Raw genomic sequence first — 13,372 nt, forward strand, 5'->3', positions numbered from 1 at the left:
CTGCTTCTTCACCATTTCCCCAATCATCCGTTACGTGGCTGGATATCGCAAAGCGACCCCGAACTCGAGACCTCCTCGACTATCTGACCAGTAGCACTACGGTGCCGACACCGTGATTGCCCACTCAGGCAGCACGCACAAACGTAAAGCCTTAAACTAGGCTCTTAGGATTTTCGCCCGTCTGTCTAAGGATGGCAAAGAAAAAGAAGACACAGCCTAAGGCGATTGTCAGAGGTTTTGCAACAACTTCGGTCCCGAAGAAGGTCCAGCCGGCAGAGGCAGATTCCGTCATCTCTAACAACGAAGACTTGTCCGCCTTGCGAGACGCTGATCCTCCTCCTTCGGAACCGCTTGTCCCGGCTGGACAAAGCGCAGATGACCCCGACAGACGCGAGGAACAGGCATCGCAAACCTTGGTGGACAAATTCCAGGACAAGACGGATAGGGAGATCGTTAGAATGCTCAAAGTAAATCCATACATTCATCTCGTCTGTCGGTGTCGGCGACTGACTTGTATTTGTAACGAAGACCATAGATCAAGAACGGCGTTTTGGAGATACTCTAATGCGATTGGAACTCGACTCAGCCTTCGTCGATCGTATTATCACCCTCGCCAGGGACGTTGAGCGTCAAGGAGGTGAACTCTTTCCATAATTCGGCATCAAAAGGAAATTAAATCAGACTTTAGCTGGGAAGCACTTGATAGATGAACCCGAAGAGAAGGTTCTGTTGCGTCTCGCGATCACATACGGTGTACTCAGACGCCTTGGTTATTCTGAGGGCCGAGTGGAAGAGTGCCTTTCCGCAATCGACGGTGTCGATTTGGATGACGCATACGACTGGGCATGTATTCTCTATTCTGTGAACATGTAAGGTCGCTCAATGCTTCTTGTTTAGCTTCAATTGCACTGTACCCCAATTGAATTAGCAATGCAAGATGGTGGGGTGACATGTCGGTGTTTTTGTACTATCTACTGACACTCTCGAACAGTAGCAAGGGAGCAGCCGCGGTCGAAGACTCCAAAGCTGCTCGATACCCCGCAAACTCCACGAACTTCATCTCACAGTCAATTTGTCCACCCTGCAGGAGCCACTCCAACTACTCCGGTCTCACCATCGTTCGGGCCTGCAAAACCTGGGCGTCTTGATGTCAATGCTCCAGCGTTTGTGCCCGCAGCTTCACGATTCGGGCAGGCTCCTACTGCTTTTTCGTCCCCGGCTTCTGGGGGCGAGCACTCTCACTCCACTCCATCACCCTCAGGACAACAGTCACCTCTTGACGATCCGAACGCTGATTTCGTACGGCTGAAAATGCAAATATCAGACTTGACCACACATCGACGGCCAGATGAAACGCGAGATATAGCCATTCTACGAGACCTTCAAAGGCGGCTGGAGATTGTCAAGGAAGATTATATGTTCAACGAACGGGAAGCCGAAGCGCAATTTCGCATCGAACGAGAAAAGGCTGATGTTGCATCTCTCCGGTCACGACTTCGAGGCGACATTATTGCGCCCGCTCCCGCATCATCGCTGGTTGCGAAACAACCAAAGTCCAGTTCATCGAAGTCACAGTCTCTCGCTGCGGTGGTCCCTAATTTACCTTCGGATATCTTTGACGAGGATGATGAACTACCCTCCGGCGGAGTATTTGAGCTGCTTGAGGAGATGCCCGCAACAGAAACGACTGAGCAAGGTATGACAATTCATGTCCACGACATGGCCCTTCCCAAGCAATTTTCCGGTCGTACACCAAAAATGCTGTTATCGGAGCGGGTCCATAAGACGGATCGTTTTGCAGCCATCAGCTATAAAGAAATCTCTGGCGCTAGTCGTGTCAAGAGAGCAGCTGTCAACATTTGTTGGGGCGGTGGTAAAATATCTTCATGGTCTATGGAGAATGATGCATGCTACGATACCTCCCAGGCCGAACAGTATATTTCCACTGTTGCTTTGCATGCGTTGACTTTCCCTGGCACAGAGGGTTTTGCCTCTGGCGGGTCTGTGGCCGCTGGTGCTCAAACTCACTTCAGATTATTGCCTGCCATTTATCGCGATTTATGGGATAAGTTAGAGACACAGAGACGTCTCGCTGACGATACAACTAATCGTCGCATCTGGGCAAAGCTCAAGATGGTTTTGCAAAATAAGCTCGACTTTGATGAGAAGGCGAGTGGTGCTTCCACATAATTCATTCTTGACCATCTCAATCGTGGAAGCAGTCCGCAGAAAAGATCACGAAGCAATCTGGCACATCTACAACACGTTCAGATGTTCGCAATCAAGGTCCTGGGAATGATCTTACTCCAGAACAAGTTATCGCTGGCTTTCAGGCAAGGCAAAGCAGTACTGCGTATCAAGAGATGCTCGTATGTGTAGTTCTTGAGAGGTCATTCTCCGTGGCTCACTAGTGCAATAGCGTCAGCGAGACCAGCTCCCCATCGCTCGTTACCGCAATGAGATTACTTCTATCCTAGATACTTCCCAGATTTTGGTCCTAAGTGGCGAGACTGGATGGTAATGCAGTCACTCTAAAACATTCTCGCTGCTTATGTGCTAATAAATGAGTACCATAGCGGAAAATCAACACAAGTTCCGGCATTTATCCTCGAGGACCGCCTGTCGAAGGGTCAACCCTGCAAAATCTACTGTACCGAGCCTCGACGGATATCTGCAATATCCCTTGCGCAACGAGTGTCAAAGGAACTCGGTGAACCCTCAGGTGTTGTTGGAACTGCTGGTTCGATAGTCGGATACTCGATCAGGCTTGAGAGTAACATCACGAGTCGGACTCAGCTGGCATACGTCACTAATGGGATTGCATTGCGGATGTTGGAGGGAGGAACTGGCCAAGGGGGTAAAGGCACGGCGTTTGATGAGATCACGGTCAGTGTCACACATTTGTGGACGTATTCCCACTATTCTTGCTGACATTCTGCACAGCATGTTATCATTGACGAGGTCTGCTTGTATCGTATCAATCGAGAATACCCCGGTCATTGATGCGCTGACAGGTTCATGAACGCACTATTGAATCGGATTTTCTTCTTATTGTCCTCAAGTCCTTGCTGCATGAACGCCCCGATCTTAAGTGAATTCTCTTTACAGTGTGTCGAGCACACACATCTCACATGGTCTTATAGGATAGTCCTAATGTCTGCCACGGTGGACGCAGATAAAATCTCGCATTACTTCGGAGGGGCTCCTGTACTTCAGGTTCCTGGGCGGACTTTCCCCGTTGATGTGCGGTTTTTGGAAGATGCTATCGAGCTCACGCGATGGAATGTTGCTGAGAACTCCCCTTACGCGAGACGTGGTGAGTTGTTCGTCCGTTAATATTCGGATATTCACAGACGCAGATCAAGGTCATTCCCACCGCGGAAAAGCGCGGCCAGAATGGTCGGAAGACGTCACCATAGGTGAAGATGACGAGGATAGCATGCAGGAAAATGTCAAACTGGAGAAACGCTACTCGTCTAGTACAGCGGCGACCATCAATCGTTTGGACGAGCGGCTCGTGCCTTTCGATCTGATCATTCGTTTGTTAGAGCATGTTTGTTTGGAGGACGAGACCTACGTTCCCTATTCCTCAGCAATCTTAATATTCATGCCCGGCATGGCAGAAATCCGCAGACTCAATGATATGCTCATGGAGCATCCCGCATTCGCTTCGGACGATAAATTCAAAATATACCCCCTGCATTCAACTATATCAAGCGAACATCAAGGTGCCGTCTTCGACATACCCCCTCCAGGGATCCGTAAGATCGTTATAGGTTCGTGACAGAACGAAAGACAGTGGCGTGTGCTTACTAGGACGAGACAGCTACGAACATTGCGGAGACCGGTATTACCATTCCGGACATCACATGTGTTATCGATACAGGAAAACATCGCGAGATGAGGTGCGCTTCGTTTATCTATTCCGCCTAATATATTCTGACCTCGTGCCACAGATTTGATGAGAAGCGACAGATAAGTCGGCTGATAGAGACTTACGTAGCGAAAAGTAACGCAGCTCAACGTCGCGGAAGAGCTGGACGTGTTCAGTCCGGCCTCTGCTTCCATTTATTTACCAAAACGCGTCACGACACAAAGGTTCGATTCAGTCACTTGTTGAGAATCATAGGATTCAAATCCTCACAGATGGCACCACATCCCGACCCGGAAATGATGCGCTTGAGCTTGAGTGATCTCGCCCTTAGGATCAAAATCATGAAGGTGAAGCTGGGGTCGTCCATTGAGGACGTGCTATCTCGAGCATTAGATCCGCCACTCCCCGTAAATATCCAAAGAGCGGTGTCAGCATTGGTGGAGGCATATATTTTCTATTATTTTCTTAACCACATCTACTGAACAATTTATTCAGGTTCGCGCGTTGACTACAGCTGAGGAAATAACGCCGATGGGTCGTCTTCTAAGCAAGCTACCCACTGACGTTCATCTCGGAAAGTTCCTCCTCATCGCCACTCTTTTTCGCTGTTTGGACACGGCTTTGACTATTGCCGCAACTTTAAATTCTAAATCACCTTTTGTTTCCCCTTTGGGTCGTGAACAGGAAGCTGATCGAGCCAAGTCAAGCTTCCGAGTCGGTGCGTGTTAACTAGTTGGCTGCACTACATCCTAACATTCACCTCAGAAAATTCTGATTTTTTGACTATTCACAATGCCTTCTCGAGCTGGCGTAGGGCATGCACAAATGGAGTTTCGCGCAAGTTTTGTCGTGACAGCTTCTTAAGCCATCAGGTGAGTTTCCATGAAAAATTAATTCGGTCCTATATCAACTATATCGCCTGTAGAACTTACAACAGATAGAAGAATTGCGCCAGCAATTCCTTGGGTACGTATATCTATAATTGCATAGCATCCTTTCCAACACCGTGCCGCAGATATTTAGTTGACTCCTCTTTCATCCAAGTCAATCGTACCTTCGTTAAGGAGCTGAGTCGGTATGTGCAATGCGGGCGTCATGTTTACTCGATGTTAACATCGACCCTAGAGCGCGCTATAGTCGCGGCAAAGCACGCTTTGTGTCCGTACCACCAGAGCTAGATGTGAACTCTGACAATATCTTCCTCTTGAATGCTGCTCTCGGCGCCGGATTGTATCCTAAAATCCTCTCCGTTGATTCAACGAATGGCGACATGAAGACTATTACCAATAATCAAACTGCTTTTTTCCATCCTTCCTCTATCAACTTTGGAAAGAGAGCTACGGACTTCGGGGCCAGTCATCTGTGCTACTTCACGCTCATGTAAGTGCGAATGTAAGCACAATGTGGTTGTGAATAACGTACAATGTGCAATCATAGGCAGTCGAGAAGGCTGTATGCTTGGGAAACAGGGCCTGTCGACGAAGTTGCGCTTATTTTACTGTGCGGAGAACCAGAATTCAAGGTGCGTTCACACCTGACGGTGCTTTTGCACAATCACAGACCCGTTGCATAGCTCCTCTCCGACACCGTAAACATCGACCGTAAGATCAAATATTACGTTCCGCCCAGGACCGGCATTGCTCTTAAGATCCTCAGGAACCAACTGGGATCCATACTGTCGACGCAAATGCGTGCAAAGCCACTCGCAGGATCTCAACTTCAATGGAACGACCTCGCTATGATGGTCTTGGGGAAGAACAAACCAAAGGAGCGGTCAGAACCTCTGGACAGCATAACTCTGATAGCACATCGTTAACGCAAAGGCGTGTAATGGATGCGAATATCTAGTTGCTTCACTATAAGTACTATATCAAATGATAATCAAACATCTTAGAGAATTCCAAAGGATTGACATCACGGCATAAATTACATGAAAACATGCCTACAACATAGCAATCGACAATCGACATGATGAGTATTACAGCAGGTTACTCCTCGTCTTCCTCATCGACATTACTCCTAGGATCACGTCAGCATCAAAACAAAAGTGACGTGAATGATACATACTGGATATTGTAGAAGCGGAGTTGGTAGGTATCTTTCGAAGATGCGACAACCCTGCATAATAAACGTCAGAAATGACTAGCCATTTACTACTTGATACCGAAGCTGACCGAATCCAATCACGCAGAGAGTTCTTCTTGAGGAACTTTTTCGTGAGATACTTCAGGTACCGTTTTGACAGAGGGACACTTGACGACACAGTGAGCTTGGTGTCACCTTGAACGTAAAGAATGAGTATCTTCTACATCCGGCATTTACTCCAGGACGCGCTACGCACCATCGCGAGCAATTTTGATGTTTTCGCCAAGCTGGCCCGTCTTTCCCTCGATCTTTATGCGGTCGTGCAGGTACTTCTCAAAGGCTGCGCCATCGAAAACACCATCTCCCGCGGGGCGAGAGTAGTCAACGACGAACTTGTGTTTAGAAGCAGCGGCTTTTCCGACGGCGGGCTAGGAGAATGTGAAACAAAGAAGGATGTCCAGTGTGAGCCTACTGAGAAGATAACTCAGCAAAGCGGTACCGGAAACTGACCATCTTGAAGGCTGAACTGGCGGCGAGCTTGAGGAGGGTGGTCGATGTCTTGCCAGGGCCGATCGCTGAGGCCTCCTGTGAAGTGTCACGTGCCTGGTACTGTACAGCCCTTCCCACGCCACGGCCAAAGGCGATAATGTCCCTTATGAGTACAAGTAAGTCCCACGGGGGTTTCGAAAATGACATTCGCAGCCCGATTTCGGCGCATCGAGCGCGATGCGAGTGACTGAAAACTTCGACGCGACGACGATGTCCAACAATCTCACTCGAGAGCAGGTCGCCTCTGCTCAACTTCAGGGCGACTATGCAATCAAGTCCGAGAGCTCCGCTCCCAAGCTGGACACATCCCAATGGCCCTTGCTGTTGAAAAATTATGACAAGCTGCTCGTGCGGTCAGCACATTTTACGCCCATACCATCAGGATGCAGTCCTTTGAAGCGCGACATTGTGACATACATAAAGTGAGTAGCGAACCGCACTAGTTTGCGGCGATCCTCCGAGCGTTCACCTGTAGATCAGGTGTTATAAACCTCGACAAGCCATCAAATCCCTCCTCCCATGAAGTCGTTGCATGGCTGAGACGCATCTTGAGGGTTGAAAAGACTGGTCACAGTGGCACTCTCGATCCCAAGGTGACTGGATGCTTGATTGTCTGTATCGACCGTGCAACCAGGCTCGTCAAGTCACAACAAGGTGCAGGAAAGGAGTATGTTGCCGTGCTCCGTCTCCATTCTGCCCTTCCCAACCCCACATCCCTCCCTCGCGCCATTCAGACACTCACCGGAGCATTGTTCCAACGCCCACCACTCATTTCTGCCGTCAAACGCCAGTTGCGAATACGCACCATTTATGAGTCAAATCTGCTCGAATTCGACGAAAAGCGTAACCTTGCTGTATTCTGGGTATCATGTGAAGCAGGAACATATATTCGGACACTGTGTGTACACTTGGGCTTGATTTTAGGCGTCGGCGGACACATGCAAGAGCTGCGAAGAGTCAGAAGTGGTGCGCTGAGCGAGAATGACAGCATGGTCACTATGCACGATGTGCTAGATGCTCAGTGGGTATACGATAATACACGCGATGGTATGTCTTTCAATAGCCGCTAGGTGCGCGTTCCAATCAGTTTACAGAGTCGTACCTCCGCCGCGTCATTCGACCCCTCGAGTCATTACTGATCGGGTACAAGCGAATTGTTGTCAAAGATAGCGCGGTCAATGCTGTCTGCTATGGCGCGAAATTGATGATTCCTGGGTTGCTCCGTTATGAAGCTGACATTTCGCTTAACGAGGAGGTAGTCCTCATGACTACGAAAGGTCGGTGATTCGATATAACGCTTTGTACAGGTCGACAATTTCTTTCCAGGTGAAGCGATAGCGCTTGCTATCGCTCAAATGTCAACTGTGGAACTTGCCACATGCGATCACGGTGTGGTTGCTAAAGTCAAACGGTGTATCATGGAGCGTGACACCTACCCGCGTCGCTGGGGTCTTGGCCCGAAGGCATTGGAGAAAAAGAAGATGGTTAAGGAGGGCAAGCTCAGCAAATTCGGCGAGAAGATTGACGGTGTTACACCAGCGGAATGGAGTAGGGACTACGTGGATTATAACCGGGAGGTGAGGTTTTGTGTCCGTTGTTTAATGCGTCATCTGAACGACATTCAGCAACCGACCGCGGGCCCATCGACTGTAGAGATTCCCCCCTTGCCGGCTGCTGAGCAGGTCACTGAAGTCAGCTCGACAAAAGAAACGGAGAAAAAGAGGAAGAGGAAGTCGGAAGTGCTCGATGCAGGTGCTGATGCTGACGTTTCGATGGTGAACGCCCAGGGGGAAAATGACGACGAGGCGGAACGAGCGGAGCGGAAACGACTGAGGAAAGAGAAGAAGGCGAAAGAGGCGGCAGAAAAGGGAGAGGATGCTGAAGATGACGAGGCTAGAAGAGAGAGAAAGCGGCTAAGGAAGGAAAAGAAGGCGCGTGAATCCATGGGTGGTGACTCATAGGTCATCGCAAGGCCCTTGCCCTTCAGTTCGCAGCACCTGCGCATTTCCTGCTGCTTCGTGTGGATAGCCAGCTTTCATCGATCATGCTTGCGTCCATGTCTGTTTATTTTTTTGTAGTAGTCATGGTGATATCAAAAGAGCTCAACAGTACTGTTGTGGAGGGATGGAACTGATATCTCAAGCTCTGAGTCCAGTCCAGCCACCGCCAGGGTACAATTGGCCATCGGATGCATAGAATGCTAAAAGCACTGAATGTATAATAGAAAGTATCTAACCACAGTTCCTCAAGCTAAAGCTAGCTCGTAAACCTTGCTAGACATCCCGACTATTTCCCTCTATAGCTAATGCATGAACGCGTTGCGATGAGTGCCCATCTCTCTATACACAGCCGGAGCACAAGCGATCAGCTCACCATGTAAACATTCGATGTCCTGTAAGCGTTGCATCATGGTATCGGTTGGCCTTAGCATCTCCAACCCATGCCGCAGAGGTATCTTCGCCTGTTTGTCAATCAGGTTTGGGCATAGCGTGTCGAGAGTTACAATCAAACCGGTGAGACCCCCAATTCGGCGGTCATGGGACCGGAAATCCTGCCAGAGACTCTCGTTTCGGCAGTCCTGACATCGAAGATGAGCAGCAAATGACCCCAAATTCGGCCCTCAGGGATCTCACATAAGGGCTCTGGAGACCCCCCATTCCAGTAACTCTGGGATTGAGGCTCATAGGGGGCTTTCCGGGGTCTTGTCGACGGTCGCCCTGACCGTTCGCACGGCTGTGGCAACGGTCCGGCCATTCCGTAGCTTGCTCGAGGCAATGCCTTGCCTCAAAGGCCCATTGTGCAGCATGTAGTCAATTCCCTGTCGATGATGCCTGCCTGCTGCCTTGTTTACTGATTGTTATACGGGTATATAGTCTTTTCTGTACGTTTTAAAGCCTGCAGTCTCAAATACTATCTCATTCACTATCCCTCACATGTCTGCCTCGGGCCACTGAGAGACCAGCAATTCAGATTGTGGTTGGTGGCGCAGTTTTTTCCATGACCATGAAGCTACGAATGTGGGGAGTGCCAATAAACAGGAGACTATATTCGGAGGCTCTGACCAAACCAAGGTGTGCTGTAAAGCATGCATGACACAACATATTGCAGTGGAACAGGAACTTGATCTGGTGGCAGGCCATGAAAACATGTTGCTCCATGGACTCTCGAGGCAATTGCCGCAGAGTGTAAGTACTTACTCATTTATAGAATCAAAACATATTGACTATTTCCGAAGGATGAGTTACTAAATGGCAGTCCAAGAAGTGTTGATGCGACCATCAACGACGCTGACGAAGATGCAGCAGTATTCTCAGTCACTTCTTCCATCTCGTTACATGATCTTTTCGATTTCGCACACACAGATTGGGCTATTCGAATTGAGTGGGAAGCAGAGACAGGCTTCTTGAACGAGCTTGAGGTATACGAAATGTTGAATTTTGATGCGGAAGGCAAGGTTGACTTGGATCCAACAGCACCAGCTATTAAGTTATGCTACACATATGCAAGCACTGGCCTTGTACTGCCTGTTAACCATCTTGCCCCGCCAGCCGTGCACAGTGTCAGCTACCCTCTGGCTGACGGTCGCCTCGTGGGAACGGTTATGGTCAGTTCTGGTTGAATGACCAAACCATGAGACCGAGCGACCGGTCAGCGACCGGTCGACGACCGGCACAACACTGTGATAGACCGCTTCAATCTGTATCGCATCTCCTTGACTGAGGAGGCCGTATACTTACAATCGCGCAGCCAATACGAGCGCCGCTAGCTACGCCACTGGCAATCCCGGGTGGTGTGGACAGCAGCCGCTCTGTGACATGTGACTAGCCGTTGACATGTAAAATGCCACATGAGCTTGACAGTTGCTGCTAGCATGAGTACAGTAAGTACCCTTATGGAAACTCAATCCTCTATTCCCCATTACGACGGTGCGCGACAATGCATGACAACACCAAAGATTACTTGCACCTACTCCATCCCCCATCCCCCATCGTAGAATACCGTCACCCAGGACCTCGATAGAGACAGCCCCGTCGTATTGGTTTTACTTGTACGGACCGATTGTCACCGCGTCTTAGCACGATTGTTTGCTTGTTGCGGTATACAAACGCTGATTTCATCATCATCGTTACGAAAACTCAATGCGTCGAATCATGCGGCGTGAGCCCGAAAAGCATCGGAATTGTCAGTGCCAAGGACCGTACCGGGCCCAGGCAGGCGGTGTATCCCAATCAAACCCAGGGGGGCGATGGAGAGGCGGAGGGGCGGTGCGGAGTGTTTCAAACAGCGAGGAGATGGTGACTTGTTTCGGCCGGACATATCGCCATCATTTGGGATGATCAGGCCTCTAAATAATCGGATCCGGATATACCTCCTACAAAACCCAGCTACCGTCCATCTTGTCTAATCTTCTGTATTCCAGCTTCGCCCTAATCTTTGCTGCTGCCACATTTCTTTGATCCACAGTCTCTCCTCACTCCAGACCAATACCATGTCTCGCAAAACCCCCAAGCCGCTTCCCAAATTCGAAGTGGGTGAGTGTCTTCATAACCGATATCCAGCATCGCGGTCATCTTCGACGTCAGACGAGTCGACTGGCTGACTGCATTGTGATTCATGACACAGGCGAAGACTATGTGATTCTTCATGGCCTTGGAGAAGGCGCATACGGGACTGTCGCAGCCGCTCTGCACAAGCCATCTGGTCGGGAGGTCGCCATCAAGAAGATCCTTCCCTTCGAGCACACCCTCTTCTGTCTCCGCACCTTGCGCGAACTCAAATTACTAAAGTTCTTCTCTGAGTCATGTGTCAATGAAAATGTATGCACGATCGACTACATACTGCTGTTCATCCTCACAAGCCTCGGCGGCGATTTCCCAGATCATATCTATCTTGGACATTATCAAGCCTCCCTCTCTGGAAGAGTTCAAGGAGATCTACTGTGAGCTCTTACTGTGAGTTCTGCATTGCCAGAACTAAGGGGAATGGCTTGTAGTCATCCAAGAGCTTATGCAAACCGATCTGCATCGAGTGATCCGGACACAGCAATTGACAGACGATCATTGCCAGGTATGTCACATTACATTCTAGGAAAATTACCGTATCCCTGACCTCAACTGCGACAGTATTTTGTGTACCAAACGCTACGCGCTCTCAAAACTATGCATTCGGCGGATATTGTCCACCGTGATCTCAAGCCCGCCAATCTCCTCTTGAACGCCAACTGCGATCTGAAAGTGTGCGATTTTGGGCTTGCACGGAGTACTAGGTCAACAAACCCCGGTGGCAAAGAAGTCGGTCTCATGACGGAGTATGTTGCCACGAGATGGTACAGGGCCCCAGAGATCATGCTGTCCTTCAAAATGTATACCAAGGCATGCACATATTGTGGGTTGTGCAGGGTCACTGGATCACTGACACCATTTGTTTCAGGCGATAGACATCTGGGCCGTGGGGTGCATCCTAGCAGAACTTCTCAGCGGGCGGCCTCTATTTCCCGGGCGTGACTACGGACATCAACTTGATCTCATCCTGGATGTCATTGGTAAACCCTCTGCCGCTGGAGGCTATGTCGCTGCCTGATGTCCTGCATCATTAACAGGAACGCCAACACTGGAAGAATTCTACGGCATTACTTCCCGCAGATCTCGCGACTATATCCGAGCCCTGCCCATCAAGAAACGGCGAGCTTTCAGCGCACTCTTCCCTAAGGCTTCGTCGGAGGCATTAGATTTCTTAGCAAAGACTTTGGTATGTCTATTATTATTTCGTCCCATCCAATTACCTCAACTCACGCACAACTGGTTCTGCTGCCCGGGGATATACGTTAGACTTTCGATCCCAAGAAGCGATTGACTGTCGACCAGGCACTGGAGCACCCATACCTTACGGCTTACGTACGTTCTTCGTATCAATCATGGGTATCAACTGACCATCGCCTTAATTATGACAGCATGATCCGGAGGACGAACCCGCCGTATCTTCGCTAGACTCCGAGTACTTTGAGTTTGATTGTGCGTGACAGACTGCTGCGTCAGTACTAGACCTTCTCATTCCTTGCTTGAATCCCAGATCTCGACCTCAACAAGGAGGAACTGAAGGGTGAGTGCATACAAACCATCGGTTTGCGCTACTGGCTAACAAATTTACGACGTTGCCAGAGCTGTTGTATGCGGAAGTTCAATCATTCGTCCCTTGCATTTGATGCGCTGCCGTGAGCATTCGCTACACATGTTACCAAGCGTGGATGCGTCGCCAAGGTTGCGAACTTCTCCGCGCTGTTTCATACCCTGGGTCTGGTGCAACGGGCCAGCCTCCCCCTCGTAACACATCTTTCTAGTCGTCAGGGCTTCGCGCATCATATACGAGGGTATGGATACGCAATCTTGCCATAACCTATGCCCATCAAACACTACTTTTGCGAAGGGTATTTATTCTCCATTGTCAAACACTAGAATTGGTAAATCAAAATGCAGTGTACAATACATCTACGCTCAAATTAATAATAAGACGATGACAGATGTCCGAAGTCGAGATCTTCGCACTGTGTAGACGGGCCGGACCGCCCGTCGGCGAACGGTTTTGAGTGTTACATATAGAGAAGCTACAGGGAAAATCTGCTTGGTCCATTGAACGTAGAATGACGAGAAACACGGACGAAAGCGTTGAAAGCGTGGTATCGTACACCGGACATGCAGCTATCGACACAGAATGCAGGCAGAATACGTTAGTCAAGTCATTATCATCGCCTTTATATTTCAGTGCAGAATGACGTGAAATAAAAAGACACCAGCTCACGATCATAGATGGGAATGGTATGCATTGACATAAATGCATGGTTTAGCTTATCGGTGGTGAGCCAACAGG

General features: G+C 49.4%; 5 protein-coding genes across 5 annotated transcripts; 4 read left to right on the top strand and 1 right to left on the bottom strand.

Annotated features, from left to right (window-relative positions):
- Nucleotides 1–191: 191 nt before the first annotated feature.
- On the top strand, nt 192–5,690 carry FIBRA_02943 (uncharacterized protein; the record flags this gene model as incomplete). Its single annotated transcript, XM_012324790.1, has 22 exons — nt 192–467; nt 529–637; nt 689–861; nt 898–940; nt 992–2,176; nt 2,230–2,369; nt 2,420–2,517; nt 2,577–2,886; nt 2,944–2,961; nt 3,015–3,091; nt 3,144–3,316; nt 3,354–3,776; nt 3,827–3,905; nt 3,957–4,098; nt 4,147–4,311; nt 4,370–4,592; nt 4,640–4,746; nt 4,800–4,840; nt 4,890–4,949; nt 5,000–5,254; nt 5,312–5,396; nt 5,448–5,690. The coding sequence occupies 22 exons, from the start codon at nt 192–194 to the stop codon at nt 5,688–5,690; spliced, it is 4,425 nt and encodes a 1,474-aa protein (XP_012180180.1).
- Nucleotides 5,691–5,862: 172 nt separating this feature from the next.
- Nucleotides 5,863–6,655, bottom strand: FIBRA_02944 (uncharacterized protein; the record flags this gene model as incomplete). The annotated part of the gene is made up of 5 exons (XM_012324791.1): nt 5,863–5,893; nt 5,942–5,992; nt 6,049–6,154; nt 6,216–6,387; nt 6,470–6,655. The coding sequence occupies 5 exons, from the start codon at nt 6,653–6,655 to the stop codon at nt 5,863–5,865; spliced, it is 546 nt and encodes a 181-aa protein (XP_012180181.1).
- A 63-nt stretch (nt 6,656–6,718) lies between these two features.
- Nucleotides 6,719–8,469, top strand: FIBRA_02945 (uncharacterized protein; the record flags this gene model as incomplete). The annotated part of the gene is made up of 6 exons (XM_012324792.1): nt 6,719–6,930; nt 6,984–7,378; nt 7,433–7,555; nt 7,603–7,763; nt 7,816–8,085; nt 8,134–8,469. 6 exons carry the CDS (start codon nt 6,719–6,721, stop codon nt 8,467–8,469), a joined length of 1,497 nt encoding a protein of 498 aa, XP_012180182.1.
- Nucleotides 8,470–9,654: 1,185 nt separating this feature from the next.
- Nucleotides 9,655–10,127, top strand: FIBRA_02946 (uncharacterized protein; the record flags this gene model as incomplete). Its single annotated transcript, XM_012324793.1, has 2 exons — nt 9,655–9,693; nt 9,744–10,127. 2 exons carry the CDS (start codon nt 9,655–9,657, stop codon nt 10,125–10,127), a joined length of 423 nt encoding a protein of 140 aa, XP_012180183.1.
- Nucleotides 10,128–10,997: 870 nt separating this feature from the next.
- On the top strand, nt 10,998–12,710 carry FIBRA_02947 (uncharacterized protein; the record flags this gene model as incomplete). Its single annotated transcript, XM_012324794.1, has 11 exons — nt 10,998–11,040; nt 11,132–11,325; nt 11,387–11,447; nt 11,502–11,575; nt 11,632–11,893; nt 11,946–12,050; nt 12,108–12,256; nt 12,337–12,402; nt 12,459–12,519; nt 12,578–12,607; nt 12,667–12,710. The coding sequence occupies 11 exons, from the start codon at nt 10,998–11,000 to the stop codon at nt 12,708–12,710; spliced, it is 1,089 nt and encodes a 362-aa protein (XP_012180184.1).
- Between the last annotated feature and the right edge of the window lie 662 nt (nt 12,711–13,372).

This window comes from Fibroporia radiculosa (assembly GCF_000313525.1).
Source record: "Fibroporia radiculosa TFFH 294 genomic supercontigs, scaffold1521, whole genome shotgun sequence".
Taxonomy (NCBI): domain Eukaryota; kingdom Fungi; phylum Basidiomycota; class Agaricomycetes; order Polyporales; family Fibroporiaceae; genus Fibroporia; species Fibroporia radiculosa.